Source organism: Arvicola amphibius, chromosome 5 (genome assembly GCF_903992535.2).
Source record: "Arvicola amphibius chromosome 5, mArvAmp1.2, whole genome shotgun sequence".
NCBI lineage: Eukaryota > Metazoa > Chordata > Mammalia > Rodentia > Cricetidae > Arvicola > Arvicola amphibius.
The window spans coordinates 129,230,897-129,251,519 of NC_052051.1; the positions used below are offsets into that span (position 1 = coordinate 129,230,897).

Genomic DNA, 20,623 nt, shown 5'->3' on the forward strand with positions numbered 1-20,623 from the left:
CAGGCTAGACCAGGCTGGCCTCGAACTCACTGAGATCTTCCTGCCTCTGCCTTCCAAGTACTGGGATTAAAGGGGATTAAAGGCATGCACCACCACCACCTGGCCTGGCCTTTTTTTTTTGAAACTACTTAAAACGTGCATTGGCTTTTTGTCTTTGAGAGGGTTTCAGATCCGCTGAACCGGAGTTACAGACAGTTGTGAGCTGCCCTGTGGGTGCTGGGAATTGAACCTGGGTCCTCTGAAAGGGAAGCCAGTGCTCTTAAATGCTGAGCCAGCCATCTCTCCAGCCCCATATTTTTTTGAGGTAGTATCTGTTACTAGATCTGGAGCTTGCTATTTCAGTTAGGATCCCCTGGAATCTACCTATCTATGTTACATTCCCTCCACCACCACCCCATGCTGGGATCATAAGCTCGCACTGCTGCCATGACCAGCAGTTTTACATAGGGCTGGGTATCTGATCTCAGATCCTCATGCTATTGCAGCCATCTCAATAGACCTCTGAAGTTTTAAGTTAAAATTGGCCATGTGACACCTTTTCGTATAAATGTACTTTCTAGAAGTAATACGTTTCATACACAGTGTTTTGAAATGATTGTGTTGTATATTTTTTAGATTTGTTTTTGCAAGAGTACTAGACAATGCATTAGAATGTGGTATATTTAGAGCTAAAATTATGTTCAGAATTTCCTTTGTGAAAAGGGAAGTGAAAATTCTTTTTTCCCCTTATACCCAGTCTGTGACATGTTTATTTTCTATTTCTTTGAAACACTTACTCTACCAGTGAGAATTGCACATTCATATGGTAGGCAAATATGTTTGGTAAAGTAGTGGAGAAGAGAGAGCCTTCATCCTGACCCACTCCATCTTATGCATGGCTTAGGCTGTGTAGACATATGACTGTGACTCCTTATAATGAAATTGTAATCAGGGATTGCCTGGCATCAATGTGCGGGTGTAACTACAGGCATTAGTGTTGGATAGGTGGCATTTGTTGGTGCAAAGGTTTATAAAGCATTATTTGTATTCATTCCTGGGATCTGAAAGTAATAATACTACCCACAATACTTCCTAAATCTAATTCTTCAAGACGTGGAATCTTGCGATACCAATTTTCATTCAAGCAAATGGTAGATTGTTTTCTGAGTTCTAGTATGTGAATGTCAAGGTATATTGTGACTAAAATATCTTTATATAATTGAGATTCTATAAATGCTTATTGCTGATAAGGTATTAAAATGTCACAGTTTAAAAAGTCATTCTTTCATATATTTTCTGATCTGTTGAAAGTTAGTTGATTAAATGGAATATGTATTGTATGCTTTGCTAATTATCTTAATACTGTCCTTATGAATGTTTTTGTTTTGTTTTTGTTTTTTTTGAAGAGCAGACAAATAATTTATGAGTATTTAGGATGAGAAAATCAGTTATTGGGCAATAGTGATGCATACCTTTAATCTCAGCACTTGGGAGAGGCAAGTAGATCTCTGTGAGTTTAAAGCCTTCCTGGTCTACAAAGAGGTTTCCAGGACAGCCAGGACTGTTATACAGAGAAACCCTGTCTCAAAAAAAAAAAAAAAAAAAAAAACCCAAAACCCCCCAAAAACAAACAAAAAGCAAAACAAAACCCCCCAAAAGTCAAATAAGTAAAAATGATCTTATTCTATATATTTTTTCCCCTGTCGTAAGAGAAGAAAAGTATATTTATAAGACTGTGTTTGTAGACCTGAGAGTGCTAACACTCTGTTAGTAGATGAGTGGAGAGAAAGGGCCCTGGAGAACATTTTTCTACCAGTTCCGCTCAGCCCAAATCCCTGTTAACATTTTCTTAGGATGTTACCCAACTAACTTATATTTGAATGTGGTGGTTGAGCCAGAGCATTGGCATGTTTTAGCTTTCTTTAGGCTGTTCTAGTTGGCTGCAAGGTTGAAAAGAACTGATTTCCTCCTTTCCTTATGGGCACCTTTACCACTAAAAATCAGTGCCTTCATGCTGTCATTTTAATTGGGGATGAGGTATGGAAATGGTAAAAAAAAAATGCGTGGGAAGGGCATGGTGGTTCATGAAGCTATAGTCCCAGTGTACACGAAGCCAATTCAGGTAGATTGCCTTGAGTTTGCGGCCAACCTGGTTTAAAGAATGAGATCAAATTAAATAAACAAACACACACATAGACCCAGCTATTATCAGAGGATCAGGTTCAAAAAGTGACTTCTCATAGCGTTGGACCCAGCTTTCTTGGTGAGGCATATTAATTTCACATTAGTAATTTTTGATAAGCATAGCATCAAAGCTAGAACATTTAGGATATCCTGTAAAGCTTTTTAAAAGGAAATTTATCAAGAAGAAATTAGAGCAGCAACTAGGGAGTACTCTTGGAAATATTAAGAATTAAGTAATAAAAACACATCTCTAAAATTATCTTTAAAGAATGCTTGCCGATTAGAGTTAACTCATTTTATGTTATATTGATCATATTTACAAAATCATTGGGTTTTTTCTTTTTTTTTTTAAGGTTTTGAGACAGAGTCCTGGTTTATAACCCAGACCACAAACCCTTGAATTTCCTTTCTTCGTTGCTAAGTGCCAAGATGACAGGAGTCTCCATGGGGACAGAAGAGACTTAAGTGGTAGACTCTACTTCCTCCTCCTCTTTTGTATCAGGGCTAACAAGTACCTCTGGAATTTTCCTCAGCAGAAATATTTTTATCTCAGTAATAGTATATTCATACTATATTGTCTGTATTGAGTATAGTTAGGATATGTATACACATTAATACACTATGATAATAATAGGTGTGTATAGGATCATTTTGTCATTGATGACTAATTGAGGTCCTTTTTTGTCTCATTTGATGCTAACTTTGGCTCGTTTTTACTCGTTTTCAGCACTTTTGGTCTGACAGAATGGGAGCAAGCCTTCTATTTACTTATTATGTATGTATGTATGTATGTATGTATGTATGTATGTATGTGTGGGGGGGGAACAGCAGGGCTTCTTTGTGTAGCTCTGGCTGTCTTGGAACTCACTATGTAGACCAGACTGGCCTCAAACTCAGAGGTCCACCTGCCTTTGCCTCCTGAGTGCTTGGGTTAAAGGTGTACAACGTCACTGCCTGGCAAGGGAGCAAGTTATATTTATTATGAATTCAGTTCAGTTCCAACACACTCATACACACTCTGCATGGTGGCAAGTTTTTGCCATTATTCCATGCATTGTAAGGATTAGATTTCTAAAAACTACTCTGATATTTAAGAGTTTGTGGTGGAGAGCTTTAATATTCTATACATAGGATTTGGAGAACATGTTATGTGAACATTATGAATGACTTTTGGAGATTATTTTTAATTCGGTAAAATACCACAGTACCATAGTAAAATCAACATGTAATAACGAGTAATGAGCACTGCTGTTTGTTATTAATAATTTTACTATACAAAAGGTTCTAAAATACATTTTTTTTTTGATTTTTCGGGACAGGGTTTCCCTGTAGTTTCTAGAGCTTGTCCTGGACCTAGCTCTTGTAGACCAGGCTGGTCTCGAACTCACAGAGATCCGCCTGCCTCTGCCTTCCGAGTGCTGGGATTAAAGGCGTGCGCCACCACCACCCGGCTTAAAATACATTTTTTTAATTTTTGGCATGAATTGACTTGTTTTAAAAATGTAAAATCTGTTCTGAGATGTTATCATTAGTATTCTTAAAGTTTTAAGCTATGTATATGGTGTGTGTGTGTGTGCATGTGTGCATGTGTTATGTCATGTGTTTGGAAGCCAGAGGACAACTCTAGAGTTAGTTCTATCCTTCTAGCTTTTGTGTGGGTCTGGAGTTCAGGTTGCCATTTCTTCATCATAAGGTCCATTCATTATATGATGAGCAGTCTTGATGGTCCTTTAGATTTTGTTTTTGAGTGTTGGGGAGTCAATCCAGGGTCTTGTGCATGATAGGCAAGCAATCCACCAGTTGACGTATATCCCTAGTCCCTTACTTCCTTATTTTATGTATTTGTAGGTTTCATTATAGGTTTGGCAAATGTGTGATTTTCTTTTCTTATTCAGTGTGTTGTCCAGTCCTTACTGGGGTGTGTGCTGACATTATACCACTTGTCGAAAGTCCTGAGACTTTCTGAAAACTAAAAAAGGGATCTGCAGAAACTTTGAAAGAAGCTGTGTGGTTGTGGATGGGTTTGCATCTGCTTCTTAACAGAAACTACTTAATTGGAATGTGTGTATATTACTTCCCTGGATAGTTTCAGTAGGTGCTAGTTAATATTTTTTGCTTTCTTTCTTGTAAGTTTATGATCATCAAAAGGAATTTATTTTAATTTGCATTAATTCCTTTAACAGTTATTGAAAGTCCCTGCCCTCACTGCATGTCTGCTTTTTTCCTACTTTCTTTAGTCCTTTCCTTACTGAGTAGCTAACCCTGGATCTTGGGCCTGATGGAGGTCCCAGATGCGTAGTGTAGTTAGGATGCTCAGTATGGAACCATTGAAGAAGTCTGGGTTTAGCAGAGTATTCAGGTGCTCTTTGGTCTCCAGGACTATATCAAGGGTTTTGCACATGATAACGTCATGTCAGAGCACCTACAGGAAGCCCTCTTTTTATACATTTTGACTCTGCCCCAAACCTCCTTAATGACAAGAGTCAAGGGTGTGGTAGTAATGTCTGTTTTAGTTTCCTTGAACTTCCTTAATTTGTTTCTAAGTCACTGCTGTAAATATCTTTATACCTGTATTGGCGCCCCTTTCCCTTTACTTTCTAATTCTTATCTTCTCTGTTAGCTTTCTTTTTCCCTTCTCTTCTTTTCTTTGTAATCTCCTCATTCATCTCTTAAAATGGTCCTTAAGAAACTTAAAATTGTGGCATTATGTATCTCTCTCTGTTGCTGTAATGTCTGGATTAAAATCTGGATTTTAAACTCTTGTAGGAACTTGCCATAGGGGAATGACACTGACTGTGAGATATGGTGTTCTGTGTATATGCTCTTGCTGTCTTTTCATCTGGAAGGGTGTGGACCACTGAGCACTGCTGTCATGTGCTTGTTACCTGTGCTTCTGAGTGTACTAAGATACCAGGCTCTTGAGGTGCACATTCAGCGTGAGCATGTTGAACCTCGTAGATAGCCAGCTTCTGTACTTAAATGACGGTTTTTGTATGCTTGGCATGTGTTGAGAAAGCACTGTACTTTTGTTGTAGTACAGAGTATACTTTATATTACTGCCTGTTTAAACATTCCATGTCAAAAACTGTGTCTTATTTGGTTTCTTCATTTGTTTGGCCTATAGTAGGCCACTAATGGCTGTGCATTTATTAGGTAAATGGGTTGTTTCATCTTTTTATTGGGAAGATCAATGTGAAAGATGACATGTGAGTGTGCAAACATGCACTTATGCACACATGGATGGGTAGGTCCTGTCATTTTCTGAACCTGAAACTATCCTGCCTGTGCCTCCCACAGCACTGACTGGGGTTGGGGTTACGGGCCCATGGACTCACACCACCTTTTTATGTGGGTCTCAGGGATTCAAACTTGGGTCCCTGTGCTTGTACAACAATCAGTCTTACTTAACGGAGCCATTTCCCTAGCCCTTCAGCTATTACTTTTAAAGTTTTATTTCTAGAGTAAGCTTTTAGAATTATTTAAAAGAAACTAACATCTAAGAGCTTTTATGTTTAAATAAGGTAGTACATGCATGTTGTTATCTCTAGTGGTGGTTTTTAAGTGCTTGGGATTGAATATGGGGCAGTGTACATGTAAGCAAGTGCTTTACCTTTGAGCCCTATCCCTTGCCCTCTTTTTCCTTGTAAAGTTAACCACGTATCCTTGAACTTGTAACCCTCCTATTCATCCTGTTGTGTTGCTGGGATTTATAGATCAGACTTCTAGCTCAGCTTTTTTTCCCTTTTTGGATTGTAGGATTTTGGAGAGTCAAAAATTACACTATTAAAGACTTTTGATGCATGTGATACTGCATTTCTTGAACTGTAAATTGCCTTACAGCTTTATAATCATTATTCCATCCCTTTTTTTCAGAAAAATGGATATATGAATTATTACTCCCTAATTCCTGAGAAGATTTTCATTGATCATTGGTTATTCTTTTAAGCAGTTTTTAATGTGTTCTGTTATTGGGAAGAAAAGTTGAGTAGCATGACTTCTGCTTTTGAGGACATCAGATTAAAAAAAATTTGGGGTATCTCTATACTAAATAGAAGAGTAAAGCATTGTACTCTGTGCTTCCTTAACATGAACAGTGAAATGCAGAGGCTTGATCGGATTCAGCTGCAGATGTTTTGCTTCTGTTGGAAAGATGTAAACATTCTTCTTATGATCTTAACAGTCACTCCTCATCCTTGTTTAGTTTCATTATATTCACCAGGAGTCACATATTGGTGGTATTTAATTCTCATTCCTTATCCTTTTAATCCATTTAGTAGATGAAAGTGTGTGTGTGTGTGTGTGTGTGTGTGTGTGTGTGTGTGTGTGTAGGCCAGAGATTGACATCTGGTGTCTTTCTTAATTGTTCTCTGTTTGTTTTTTGAGTGTCTCTCATTGAAGCTGGGTCTCAGGATTTGGCTAGAATGGATGGCCAACAGCCCTGCCTGGGGATCTTCCTGTGCCTGCCTTCCTAGTGCTGGGATTACAGGTGCATGTTATAGTTTCTGGTTTTAGTTCAAGAAGGTACTGGGGCTTAAACTTTTATTCCTGTGCTTATATAGCAAGCACTGTCCTCCTGAGCTCTCTCTCTCCAGCTTTGGAATATTTTTTTCTTTTTTTTTTAAGCCAAGGTTTCTCTCACTCTGTTGCTCAGGTTGATCTCCAGTTTAAGATCTTCCAACCTCAGCCTAGGATTACAGATGCAAACATATGTAGTGTTTAGCTTTTTATTTGTGTGCTGGCGATCTGAACCCAACTCCTTGCTTGTGTGACTAAACCATCTTCCCAGAACATGGTGGAATACTTTCAATGAGGCAGTTTTCATCAATTAGAGGAGATTTTTACTGTCTTTTGAATATTTGAGGATTCTATAGTTGCAAATTTTCCTGATGGCTAACCTTTATTTGTGACCTGAAATTGAATGCTCCTGCTGCTATTTCAGTGAGTCACAAGCAGACACATACAGAAGGTAGGAAAAACTTTGATCTAGTCAGTGTGTGTGCCAAGCTGAGGTTAAATAAGGCCACCCAGTCTCCTGGTTTTGCTTTTCATAATGAGTCCTTTCCTTTCCTTTTTCCTTTCGTGATTTTGTTTAAAATGACCCCAGACCTACTGCTGAAGAGCTGAATAATGTTCCCAAGAATAAGAAAACTGGTGTGTTGTGGGGAGGATAAGTATGTTAGTTCAGGTGTAGGTATAGATTTAATGTTGTAAAGTGTTTCAAAAAGTTTGAATATTGATTTGATTGGTTTATTGAACTTTTGTGACTCAAGAAAGAGTCTCAATGAAACCTTAAATGCATTTTCCCTAAGAGCAGTGGTTCAGTGTTTGATTATTCTGTATTTGCACTGACCTGATAAACATAATTATTGTGAATCAGATGTTTTTGACTTTGCTGATGAACAGGATAAAATAATTTTCAATGAATATAAAAGGCATGCTTGAAAAGTTGTAGGTCATGAAAGAACAGATAATATTCACACCAATCCGTCCGCTTGACTCCCCTATATCTACCTCCTTGGTCCCTTCCAATTTCATGTCCTCTTTCTTTTTAACTAACTCACCAAGTCTAATTTGTGCTGCTCATATACTCCTGGCTGTGGGGCCATCTACTGGAGTGTGGTCTACCTACCAGGCCCTCACCTTTAAAGAAAACTGACTCTCCCTCCCCTAGCAGTAATAAGTAGGCAGCAACTCCTTGGTTAGAAGTGGAGGCTGTGAGCTCCTCCTCCCTCTATGCTATGTTGGCTGGCTTGATCTTGCAGTCTTATCCAGGCGAACACAGCTGCCTTGAGTTCCCAGAGCAGTGGTCTTTGTCATGTTTCAAAGACAATTTCATGCTTACACTCCCCCACCTCTGGTTCTTATACTTTCTTCAGCCCTTGGGGCGTGAGCAGGAGCGTGATATCCCTCTCCTCTTTGTGGCTGAGTGCTCTACTGACACAGTCTCTACTCTGATTAGTTGGGAGCTTTGTGCTTACCACTGTCTACTGCACAGAGGAACTTCCCTGATGAGGTTTGAGGGCTGCAGAGAGATGAATTCAGGGCACCGTTCGATAAGTCTGTTTAGCAGAATAACAGTAATAAATTCATCACGGGGCCTGTGAGCTCTGCAGCTGCAGATTCATAGCTGTTTATGGTACTAGGTATGAGTTTTCTCTTCTGGAGACCTTAAAACCAATTAGAAAGCAGCAGGTTACCCTGCTGTTGTACTTCTGAATGTATCTTGCCAGGCCAGTTGTTACTGTAATTCATAGGGTTCCATAGTAGGGGAGGTTTGTTGGAGTGTTGATCAAGTCAATTCTGGGACTAGAGAAGTAGTTGATGGAGTGATCAAATACTCCTGTTTCATTTCCACACTAATCAGCCAGTGGATCTGACGGCTTCTAGCTCACTATCTTACCTGGAAAGACAAGTCTTAAATGGTCAGAATATGAGTTTGACCTGCAGTTCTCTATATATAATATAGTAAGTACTTAAGGTACTGAGTATTTTACAGTTCTAACTGTTGAACCGGGTGGGCCTCTGTAAAGACGTCTGAGTGCTCACATATGAGGGACTAGAGACATGGACCACCCCCTTCCCCGTTTATTTATACAACTGAAAGTCTCATTAAACATGATATTTTGGCTGGGCATAGTGGCTCATACCTTTGATCCAGCACTTGGGAGGTAGAGACTAGTGGGTCTCTGTGAGTTTGAGACCTACCTGATCTATACAGGTAACTTACATGGTAGCTGGGGCTATGTAGATAGACTTGTTTCAAAACAAAAAAAAATAATAACAACAAAGAACAATATGATTTTTTTCTTATTACATATGTGCACTCCATTTTCTTTTCTATTAGTGTCATCTTAAATAACTGCTATTTAAGGTCCACTAAATTAGTTTCATGAGTGACTAGTGGATTCCACCTAATCCACAGTTGAGAGAATATAAAAACTAGTTAGTAATCTCTTTTTTCTTTTAAATTTCTCTTCCTTTTTTTCTTCTGTCCTTTTTCTTTTCTTTTTTTCCTTCTTTTAGGTGGTCAGTTTCAAAGGCTAGACAGTTTCTAGATCTTCATAGGAATGTACAGGGACATCATTGAAATCAAGTTTCAGAAATACTAAGTAATTTTAGATGATAGGTTCTAAGTCATTGAGATTTTTTTTGTAGTATGTAATTAAAGAAATTGATTTCCATATTTTGACATTAAAGCTAATGATTTCACTTTAAAATAGAGTGTTTATTCCTTTCTTAGACAACTGCAGCTGGAGTAATGCCAGAAACCAGTAACTTGGAACTGGCTGCTAATAGCATGTGGTGTAGTGGCTAGCCCTCTCATCGCAAATATCCCCACTCATTAAATTTCAGAGATGCCTGGAGATACATATGCTAATACAAGTTTTTGATTGAGACTGAATAAAGTGTTTAATACCCCAAACGAACTTTTTTGTAATAAATACATAGTTCTAATTTTCTACTTTTGAGAATTTTATACATGAATATTTTACATAATTTTCACTCTTTCCTCCCCCTCCAACTCCTCCAATGTCCCCTTTACACCTTTCAACTTCGAGATCTCTTCTTGATTATTTTAATATTCATATGCATAAATACACATACATACAACCTGGTGAGTCTATTTAGTGTTGCCTATATAAATACATATATTTTTATTTCATGTAACAAAACTGTGGCGAAATAACACTGTCAGAAATAAGTTTTGAATATAAAATTTGATATTAACTTTGTTACAATTTTTTATTTGTAAATTATAATGTTTATTAGAGGTGCGTTGAATAAATCTTTTTCTCTTTTTACTACAGCAATATTTTGATAGTGTAATATTTTTAAATTATTTTAAAAATCTAGAACTTCTCGTTGGTGTCTGCTTGGCCTATGAGGCAGAACATAAGTACACAGATTTATTTTCAGACTGTTTTTCTGTTTATCTAGGTTGTTTGTAAGGTCTTAAATGGTTGGACCATGCAGATTAGAAAGTCTGATTTTCTGTTTTGAACATTTATCAGTGATTGTCAAATACAGTCAGATACAGTCCTCATATGTCTGCTTACAGCCAGGTAATGCTAATATTCTCCAAATTGAGAAGCTCTTTTATTAGTGGATATCACTATATCAAAATTGAAGCGGTTCATAGAAATAAGACGATTTTCATATTTGCTCCTTCTTAAAGACAATTTAAAAAACATCCTTTTGACCAATTCCCTGTCTTTTAACATATATTTTGTTTCCATTTATATATATTCACATAGCTAATTATGCTTACTAATTTTAGTTAGTAGAAGGATTAAGATTTCAGTTACAGGGGACACATCTGTTATAAAAATTACAGTCACCTTGGGCATTATAAATATTTTGTGTTGTGAAAAATTGTGAACAGGGTGTTTCTGGAGCACACCTCAGCAGCTATGCTACCTAATCTTTAGGATCTATTGGTTAGTCATGTTTTCTTTTTTTTTTTTTTTTGGTTTTTCAAGACAGGGTTTCTCTGCAGCTTTTTTTAGAGCCTGTCCTGGACCTAGCACTTGTAGACCAGGCTGGCCTCGAACTCACAGAGATCCGCCTGCCTCTGCCTCCCGAGTGCTGGGATTAAAGGCGTGCGCCACCACCGCCCGGCATGTTTTCTTTTTTTTAAATATTTTTTTCTGATTTTTTTAAAAAATTTATTAGATTTTTAAAAAATATCAATCCAAGTTCCCACTCCCTCCCCTCCTCTCATTCCCTCCACACACCCTCCCACCCCACCTCCATCTAATCTTCAGAGAGGGTAAGGCACATTGCCTTGTGTAAGGTCCAAGGCCCTCCCTACTTTGTAATTTTTGGGTTGACTGTTTCTTTGAACACATTCATAGTTTCACTTTTGATTGCATCTGTAAGTATAATGCAGTACAGCATTACAGCACTACAACACTACAACAGTACAGCACTACAGCACTATAGCACTACAACAGTATACAGCAGCACTACAACACTACAACAGTACAGCACTACAGCACTATAGCACTACAATAGTATACAGCAGCACTACAACACTACAACAGTACAGCACTACAGCACTATAGCACTACAATAGTATACAGCAGCACTACAACACTACAACAGTACAGCACTACAGCAGTACCACAGCACTACAACAGCGTACGACACTCACTACAGCACTCCAGTACTCAGCAGTACAGGAGCAGTACTACAGCAGCACTACACTGCAGTTCTTTCCTTAGCTGGTTTTTAAAAGCAACCGGTATTTAATTTGACACAGTGAATCATATCTAGTCACAAAAGTGCTTTCTGTGTGACTACTAGAAAATACAGAAATAAACTTGCTCTGTGTGGGTGCTAAACCGAACAGTATGTAATATTCCTTCCTCATTTTCTTACCTAAATAGTTTTTAGGTCTTTTATAGTATGTCTATTGAAACTGTTCTAGATACTTAAAAAAACATAGTTGGATTTTCAGCTGCTGGTGTTACTTAGTATTTAGAAGAGATTGCGTCTGAGATTTATTTATCTATTTTTCAAGTGTTAGGGTTGGGGCTCAGAGTATTTGCATGTGGAAATCAGCTACTTTAAAGAGCTGCACCCCCAGCCCTGTTTCTAAAAAGGTGTTTAACAACAGTTCAGGGAGAATAAGAAAGTAACCTTTTAGTTATTCTTTACATTTTAAAGATTGTATCATCATTTGAAAACCATGGATTCTTTCCTCAGAAAGATGGTGAGGGATTGTGGATTTTAGAGTAAGAAGTCCTCGTCCCTCACCACTGTTAAATTTTGTGTTTTCTTTCCGGTATCCGCTGAGAAGAAAGGTTTTAGCACATCTGCTCTGACTTCCCACTGCTTTTTCTTCACGTCATCCTCGCCTGTCCCTTTCCTCTGACACTTCATTCAGTAGTAATCTTACCTCTGCTTCTTGTCCTCGTGAGCGCGCGCCTTACCTTTTCACTCTGCTGTGCAGGAGACCCAAACTTGCTTTCACTTGTGCCTCCAACAACCCAACTTCTATTGATTGTGCCCTAATTCTAACACTGCTAGGATCCATACATTTTAAATTAGTTTATTTTCTTTGTAAAATTAATTCTTCAGGTTGAAACTTTAGGCCTATGCAGTTTGCTAGATTTATTTCCCCTGTTTAACATTTCTTTGATGACTCCCTCCTCTTTCTTTTGTTTATGAAATAATTTGCTAGCCAGGATGTTTTGTTTTCTTTCTTTTCCTCCCTTCCTCCTTCCTTCTCTCCCTCTCTCCCTTCTTCCCTCTCTCCCTTTTTCTTTCTTTTATAGGGAGAAAATATTTTTCATATTAGATTTCCTTAGATGTCTAGTGATCCTTGATTGTCAGTTCATATTTGTGAATGAGGAGGTTAGAGTATATATTTAGGTTTTCTTCATAAACCTCTTAGAGTCTTGTATGCAAACAAAGTTTATGGACCAGAATTGTTAACAAAAAACTTCATTTATCAATGAATAATATGTATAACTGTCCTAGCTCCAAGCATGGTATTAAGTTTGGGGGATCATAAAGTTACATATAAGAAACTGTATCGTCAGATACTAATACTGCTTGATGGGTGCTGTCATAGAGAAAGTTCTACCACTATTTGGTTCTGACCTGAAATTTGGCAATCCTCCTTAGTCTTTTAGGTGCTAGGATTACAGGCATGTGCCACTATGCCTGGTTCTCCTGGAGATTTTGTGTATGTATGATGCTTCTTTGTGTGTGGCCATGGTGCCTGAGTGGAGGTCAGTGGTTCACCTTTCAGTGTTGGCCTTTGCCATTCTACCTTGTTCAAGACGGGTCTCTTTACCTCGGCATAACCAGGCAGGTTAACCCTTCTCCCCATAAGTGCCTGTGCTGGGTTTTACATAGGTTCTGGGGAATCCAAACTCAGGTCCTAAGGCTGGTGGAACATGTGCTTCTACTCGCTGAGCCATCTCTCCATCCAACCCCTATACCCGAAAGTCTTAGTTTTAAACTATTTTAAATTCTTAAAAATAGTTTTAAAAATAAGAATTTTGTATTACAAGTTTATGAATAGTTCCTAAAATGTTCTGAAGTGAGTGAGGTAACATAGAAGATACGTTAGTTTCTTAGTGGTCATTGTTGTCAAACTTTGACTTGTCCTCCTTACCTGTCAGGAATGATTGATATCCTAGTCAGTTTCCATTGCTTTGTTTTTATCTATTCAGAAAATTCAGTTTTGGGAGTGGACTCATTTCCAGCATTAAAAAACCTGTTCATTTTTTTATGGCTCCATTTTAAGCTAATTCACTGCTTCTTGCTTCTCTCCTGACTTCCCAGTTTCAGGTGTGGGCCTATTTTCTGGTCTCCTCTACAGGGAAGAAATTTAGGGCTGTTTCTTGGTCTTCCTGTCCTCCATCATGTTGCTGAATTCCCTGTGCTAGGGTTCATGAGGGATGGAAGGCTATGAAAGGGAGAGAGTAAAAGCTCTTTAATTTAATGATACTCTTTTACTTTCTTTTTCTATTGTGGAACAGTTTGTGTTCTTGGAAGATTTCCTGTGCACCTCTTACAAAGACAGAACAGTCTACAAGTATTTCTCTACACAATTATGCATACACAGGCTTTACCAAAAAGAAGCACATTCAGTAACTGAGAGGAAGGGAAGGGCAAATAGTTTGAGGAGTGAGAAATGTATAAATATCTATGGAACATTTTTACTTCATTTGTGGATTATTTGCGTTCTTATGTGTAGAATATGGTTTGGGATAGCTCACTGTTTAAACATAAACGAAAAGCTATAATATATCAAAAATACAAAAATTTTCCAAGAGAAAATAATTTTCTTCTAAATGGAAAAAAAGCAGAGAAGGAATTATTTTAAAAATTTCAAAAGTATCGCTATTATGTTAGTTAATTGTTAACAGCTAATTAACTATTTAAAAGAGCTACATTTTCAGGTAAACTTTATGTAAATTTATGTAATAAGGGGGATATTATAATATACTTTGAGATATTTTACTAAAATTTTGTTTTGTGAATGGGCATTGTTTTTTATATTTATTTTAACTTATATATATTTGTGCGCACACATATGTGGAGGTCAGAAGGCAGTTTATGGGGGTAGGAGGACTATACCGTTACCCTCTGAGCCAGTCAGTCAGCCCAACTATTATTTTAAAAGCCGCATTTTGAGGCACAGTGTACATATACCACCATGCACAGGTTTCAAATGTAGTTTTATGCATTGACAAGTATATAGCTGCCTATACTCCTCTTAATGAAGGTGCAGGATATATACTTCCACAAGGAAGTTTCTCCTTGCTATTTTCTAGTGAACTATCCTCTACCTGGTGAACCTCGGCTCTGATTTCTAATCCTGTAGCTTAATTCTGCTGGTTCTAGGATTTTTGTGACTATAACTCATTGTGTCTGATATCTTTCAACCTACTCATGATTCAAATGGTATTCTGTTATATGAATATGCCAATTTGCTTATTCTTTGTTGAGAACACTTTAATTGTGTCCAGTTTTGGTTATTATAAATGAAGTTACAATAAAAAATTGGTGACAGATCTTTCTGAATACGTTGTTTTATTGAGAGATCATAGGATAAATATACGTTTTCCTTTATAAGAAACTGTCAAACTTGGTTTCTTGTCATACTGTATTATGCTTGTACAGAAATTAAGGACAGACATGCTTGTTCTTAATTTCTGCTAGCATTGCTACTGGTAATCTTTTAAAGTTTTGTCATACTTGTGAATATGAAATGATACTTTTATGGTTTTAATTTGTATTTCTATGGTGAATATGATAATCAAGACTTCATATATTTATTGGCTATTTGCTAACATTCCTTGTGGAAAATACATTTATTTTTTTGCATAAAAATAAAGTTTACTATTTAATTGTAGTATATTAATGCATATTCATAAATATATGAACTAATTTCCCATAATTTTTGTTTTTTTCTCTTCAGCTCTATTTACTAACTTTTTATCTTATTTTTCCTTTATATATATATCACAAGCTTACAAAGCTGTTTTCCTTTATGGTTCTCATTTTTTTGTGTTTAGAGGTATGATTCATTACATACTATTCTTTCATGGATTGAAGCAAGGTTCCCCCCCACACTCCCACACAGATGTATAGTTGTTGTGACCCATGTCACTTTTGATGTCTTAGTGGAAAATCAGCTGGGCATCTGTGTGGCCCTATTTTGGACTCTGCTGTTTCACTTACCTATTTTGTAGTAGCTCCACATTGTCTTGATTACTGTACCTCTCTAGTAAGCCTTGGCATTAGGTGCTGTATATTTAATTTTGTTTTTGTGGTTTAAGATTATTCTAGATTCTGCATTTTTACATTAACTTTAGGCGCAGTCTTATCAGTTTAGAAAACAGACTCACCAGTTTTTTGGGATTGTGTTGATTTTATAGATATTTTTAAAAGCTACGTTTTGAGGTGTTCTGTTCTTCCTTATTTTATTATGGAGCCCAGTAAGGGCATTTCAGACATGTATCACCACAGCCTAGCTTGAAACTCTCATTGCAAGGTGTGGAAGCCTGCTTGGATTGCTTGGACGAAAGTAGATGTTCATTTACTATAGCTGCCGGAGTAACTACAGAGTTCACATGTATTTGCTAGCTAAATTTCTAAAGAAAGTGTGTAATTGCTCTTTTAAAAGTCTCCAGCACTTTTTAATGCTTTAGTGGTTTCATCTGTATATTGGAAAACTCAATGCATGTAGCTAGGCATGGTGGTATATGTAATGCTAGAACTTGGTTGGGAATCTGAGTCAGGAAGATTGCAAGTCTGAAACCAGCCTGTGATACATAATAAAACTCCCGTCTCTCAAGGAAATTTTTATACCTATCTTCTCTAACATCTCTTAGCCTTGTGAATTACTTTTTTTTAAAAGGCTTAGTTTGAGTGTTACATAAAAATTATTTTCCTTGAGAGATTCAAAGACTGTGTTTTTGTACTATCAGTTCTGTGACTCTTCCCTATATATAAAGGATAATAAATATTTGAGTAAATGAGAATATACTTTTGAAATGAATACAAAATGAAAACAGACTTTTGAAAAGTAAAAATTAAGTGTATAAGAGTGAAGAAAATTAAGATTTAAAAATTTTAAAGTGTGTTATTTTTCTGCTATATTTCTCAGACTTTGAGTATTCCCTTTTCATATTGCAGTAACTTAAATGGGAATGTCTGGTCTCAATGGATGTTGTTTATGAAACGCTCAGTACCATTTTTTCTTTGTTATTTTAAAACAACCAGATCTCTGATTTTTAAGTTTTGTGTTTGTTGGGGATAGGGAGATGGTCAAGTGGAAAGGTAGCTCTTGCACAGTGTGGGGCCCTGGGTTTGGATCCCCAACACTCCTCTAAGAAGCCGGGTATGACGTGTGCCTCCATAACCCTCTCACTGTAAAGGGCACAGGCAGGGGGACACTTGGAGATTGTTGTCCTGTCAGCTTGGCTAGTCCATGTGCACTAAGTGGATGAGAGAGAGAGAGAGATAGAGAGAGAGAGAGAGAGAGAGAGAGAGAGAGAGAGAGAGAGAGAGAGAGAGAGAGAGAGAGAAACTAAGGAAAATACCTGTGGTAATTTAAATGCGAATGGCTCCCATAGGCACAATTGTTTGAACACTTGGTTTCCAATTGGTGGTTTTGTTTGGGGAGGTTACAAAATTCTTTGGTGGTCTAGTCTTGCTGGAGGGAGTGTGTCACTGGGGGCAGGCTTACAGAGTTTTTAGTCTTACCTTGATTATAATTTGTTTTCTCTGCTTGCTACTTGCAGTTGAGATGTAATCTCTCAACCTCTGGCTTGGACCGCCTCCTGCCTTGCATTCCTCATCACTGTGACCAAAATAAACTCTTCTAAAGCTGATTTTTATTATGATGCTTTATTATAGCAACAAAAACTGATAAAATATCTGATTTCTACCTCTGGCCTCCATACATACTTGCGTATATATGTGTGCCCATATGTTCGTGATCATACAAACATTTACACACATACATGTATATCACATGTACACTCAAATTCACAATTTTTTTAAAAAGTTAAATTTGTTTTTTGTGATATTTGGTATTAAAGTATACACAAAAAATAATGGTTCATTTAAGAGTCTACTGTGTTTTGATTTCTGGGGCCTCAACAGGTAACCTAAGCTTTTATCGTTCACTTTCCTATATATATATATATATATATATATATATATATATATGTATATATGTCATCTTTGTTGACAGTTTTCTCCTTTTAATGTCACAGCTCTCTGTCAAACCAGCTTTGATCCCTGAGAAGATAATTTTGAAGATATACTTTGCTGAGAAGACAGCTGCGAACAGTTGTCCGAATGGGATGAACACGCCTCAGCTGACTGACTATCGGCTGGAGTTTGAACGCTAACGCTGCTCATCGGGTACTCTTACCTAGTGATGCGCCTACTCTTACAGTGCCCATTTCATTGTGCTTGTCTTGATTAAAGAATTCAAAGTGGAGTACCGCAAACTTGATATGGATAATAAAAAGAAAGACAAGGACAAATCAGATGATAGAATGGCACGACCCAGTGGTCGATCAGGACACAGCACTCGAGGAACTGGCTCTTCTTCCTCTGGAGTTTTAATGGTTGGACCTAACTTTAGAGTTGGGAAAAAAATTGGATGTGGCAATTTTGGAGAATTACGATTAGGTAAGACTATTTTGTTTGTTACATTGTGTAAAGATGCACTTGTAAAGAAATACACTTGTAAGACTACTTTCTTGCTTTAGTGTTAAATTCTTTGTGTATACATTGGGGGCTTTAGTTGAACCATGCTTTCTCAAAGTACTGGTTATAAAGAATATAGGTGTTGGAAATTTCTTATTTATTTGTACTTTCATTTGTACGAAATTCCCTAGTATCTAGATGTCTATTTGTTTGAGATTAGCCATTCTCATTCCTTAAGAATGTGAGAAAACAAGAAAAAGTAAATTTAAAGGATCATGCAGGGGCTGGAGAGGTGGCTGAGTGGTGGTACTCTAGCACTGGCTCCTCTTCCAGAGCACCCAGGTTTGATTCCCAGCACCACATTGCAGCTCACAACCACTTGGGACTCCAAAGGGATCCTGTGCTTCTGACTTTCTTGAGCATCAGGCTCAAGTGCATAGTGCACACGTGTGTGTATGTATGTGTTATGTATTATGTATGTGTGTATGTATATGCAGGCAAAACATTCATTCACATAAAAATAAGTAAATCAAATTTTACAAAGGCCATAGTTTCCAGTAAGTCTTTTGTTGTATAGTATATTTTGGGGAGATATTTAGGTTCCATTTTCGTATTTCAAAACATTTAGTAACTGATCACTTTAGAGTCATATATGTGGCTTAAAGTAAAGTTAAGATACTATGTAAAGTTAACTTTTACTTGTTATAATAGCTAGTTTCTCTGCACGATTCTCCCCTTTCCTTTGCCCTACTGTAGCTGAGGTAAGGTTCAGCATCATTTCTTTAACAAGGATCTCAGAGTTATCTACCGACTCATGCTGTAATAGTTTGTGAAATGCTGTGCTTATTGAAGCTCCTAATTGTCCACTCCAGGAACCTGATGCTCCATAGGGAAGGCACTTGCTGAATGCCACAGAGCAGTTCAGTGACAGTTTTAGAAGTGAAATTTCAATCTTCTTACTTGTAGTGTAGTAGAGAAGCTGTCTCCGTTGAAAAGCAAAAGGAATGTGGCATGGTGTCACAGCAATCAGTAGTAAGGTAATTAGGTACATTAAGGACTTGCCTCATTGAATCACCAAGACTATGAACTTGAGGGGAAAAATAGCTTCACAGTTTTCACTGGGTCCCCTCTTTTTTGAAAATAAAATGATTTGTATGTTTCTACTGAGCTATTTCTTATTATTTTTTAAAACACTCTAACTTGTAGTGTCTCTTCTATTTCATTTGTTTTGTGTTGCTAATGAACATTAAATATGAAGAAGCAAGCTAATAAAGGCTAGTGACATTCTTTGTACATAGCTATAAACAATGTAGTTGGCAGATTCTTTTACATTTAGTAGGGATTAAAATCTTTGAAAGGACAAATATTTTATGGCTTATTTTTTAAAGATAGTGTTCTTTCTTGGGAGTCAGAGAAACTAGGTTATTTACTTTCTGTCAAAGTTTGAGATTATCCATCTAATTCTTAACATGGATTATATACTGAAAAATGTTCATGGATCTCTTTCTAGATTATTATAAATATTAAATTTAGAGTATAATATAAAAAGCTAATACAATATCTATATAGTGTTGTAGGAGGCCGCTTGTTTGTTCCTGGCTGCTCAGCCCCGAAATAATCACACAGAAGCCATGTTATTTGTAATACTATTTGGCCAATAGCTTAAGTGTATTTCTGGCTAACTTATATCTTAAATTAACCCATCTCCATTAATCTGTGTATCGCCATGAGGCTGTGACTTACAAAGTAAAGTTGTACTCTGGCGGTGGCTACATGACTTCTCTCTGACTCTGCCTTCTTTCTCCCAGCAATCAGTTTAGTTTTCCCTGCCTAGCTCTGTTCTGGCCTGCTCTGCTATAGGGTTAAAGCAGTTTCTTTATTCATTAACCAATAAAAGCAACACATAGACAGAAGGACCTGCCACACCAGTATAGGCTTTGGTTGTTTTTATTACAGTTTTCTACATAATTTAGAAATAACTATTCTTATAATATGCACTATGTATATGTATGTATTCGTATAGAACAATTTTAGTGGGCCAACTTAACCAGAACAATATGAGACATAGTGTCCATGATCTGTATATTGAAATTATACTGTATATTGTGGAGCATTCCCTTCTGTGTATCTGTGAATGAGCAAAAGTAAATACAATATGCTGGCTTAGGATCTCTAATCTTATCCAATCAAGTGTCTATGTAGAATCTAAGTATGTTGTGTATGTATGTATGATACTTACATATTCATTTAAATTATTATATTTTATCTTGAAAAGTCCTGCAGAGACACAATTCTATGAAATTCTAATTTGGTAAACCAAAGAGTTTATTGGTGTTAATTTTAGTAGTTTGTGTGAGAGGCCAGTATGACTCAAAGGCAGCTGCATCACTGAAAAGCCCACCCTATGTGGGTGCCAGCTCAGAAACAGTTGCATTTCCAGACATCTGCCTAACTCACAGGCAGCTTGACAGGTTGGGAGCATGTCCTTCTCACAGGTCATGAGCGTCTGTTTTTTGCTTTCATAAACTTAACCTTGGGGAGGGACCTTGTGAGTTTGGAAGCTGCAGCTCTAGGATTTAGATCATTTACTTCCTGAGCTTCGTGCTTCATTCCCCTCTCCAGGAGGAAGTGTTTCCATATATATCAAATAAATATATCTTTTCTTTCTTTGTGTGCCATTGTTTTGTGGATATCTTAAGTATTTTCCATATATATAGCTAAGTTAGTCATTTTAATTTTTCTTACTCAGAGACCTCTGAGGGGTTTATTACTT

At 37.1% G+C, this 20,623-nt stretch overlaps 1 protein-coding gene across 4 annotated transcripts in view; it reads left to right on the top strand.

Moving 5' to 3' along the window:
* Csnk1g3 (casein kinase 1 gamma 3) overlaps positions 1-20,623 on the top strand; it is an 89,627-nt gene that overhangs the window by 8,046 nt on the left and 60,958 nt on the right. For all 4 annotated transcript variants that reach the window (XM_038330675.2, XM_038330677.2, XM_038330676.2 and 1 more), the window contains exon 2: positions 17,409-17,832. In XM_038330675.2, the coding sequence (XP_038186603.1) occupies positions 17,655-17,832 (178 nt within the window). In that variant the 5' untranslated portion in view covers positions 17,409-17,654. The remainder of the gene's footprint in view (positions 1-17,408; positions 17,833-20,623) is intronic.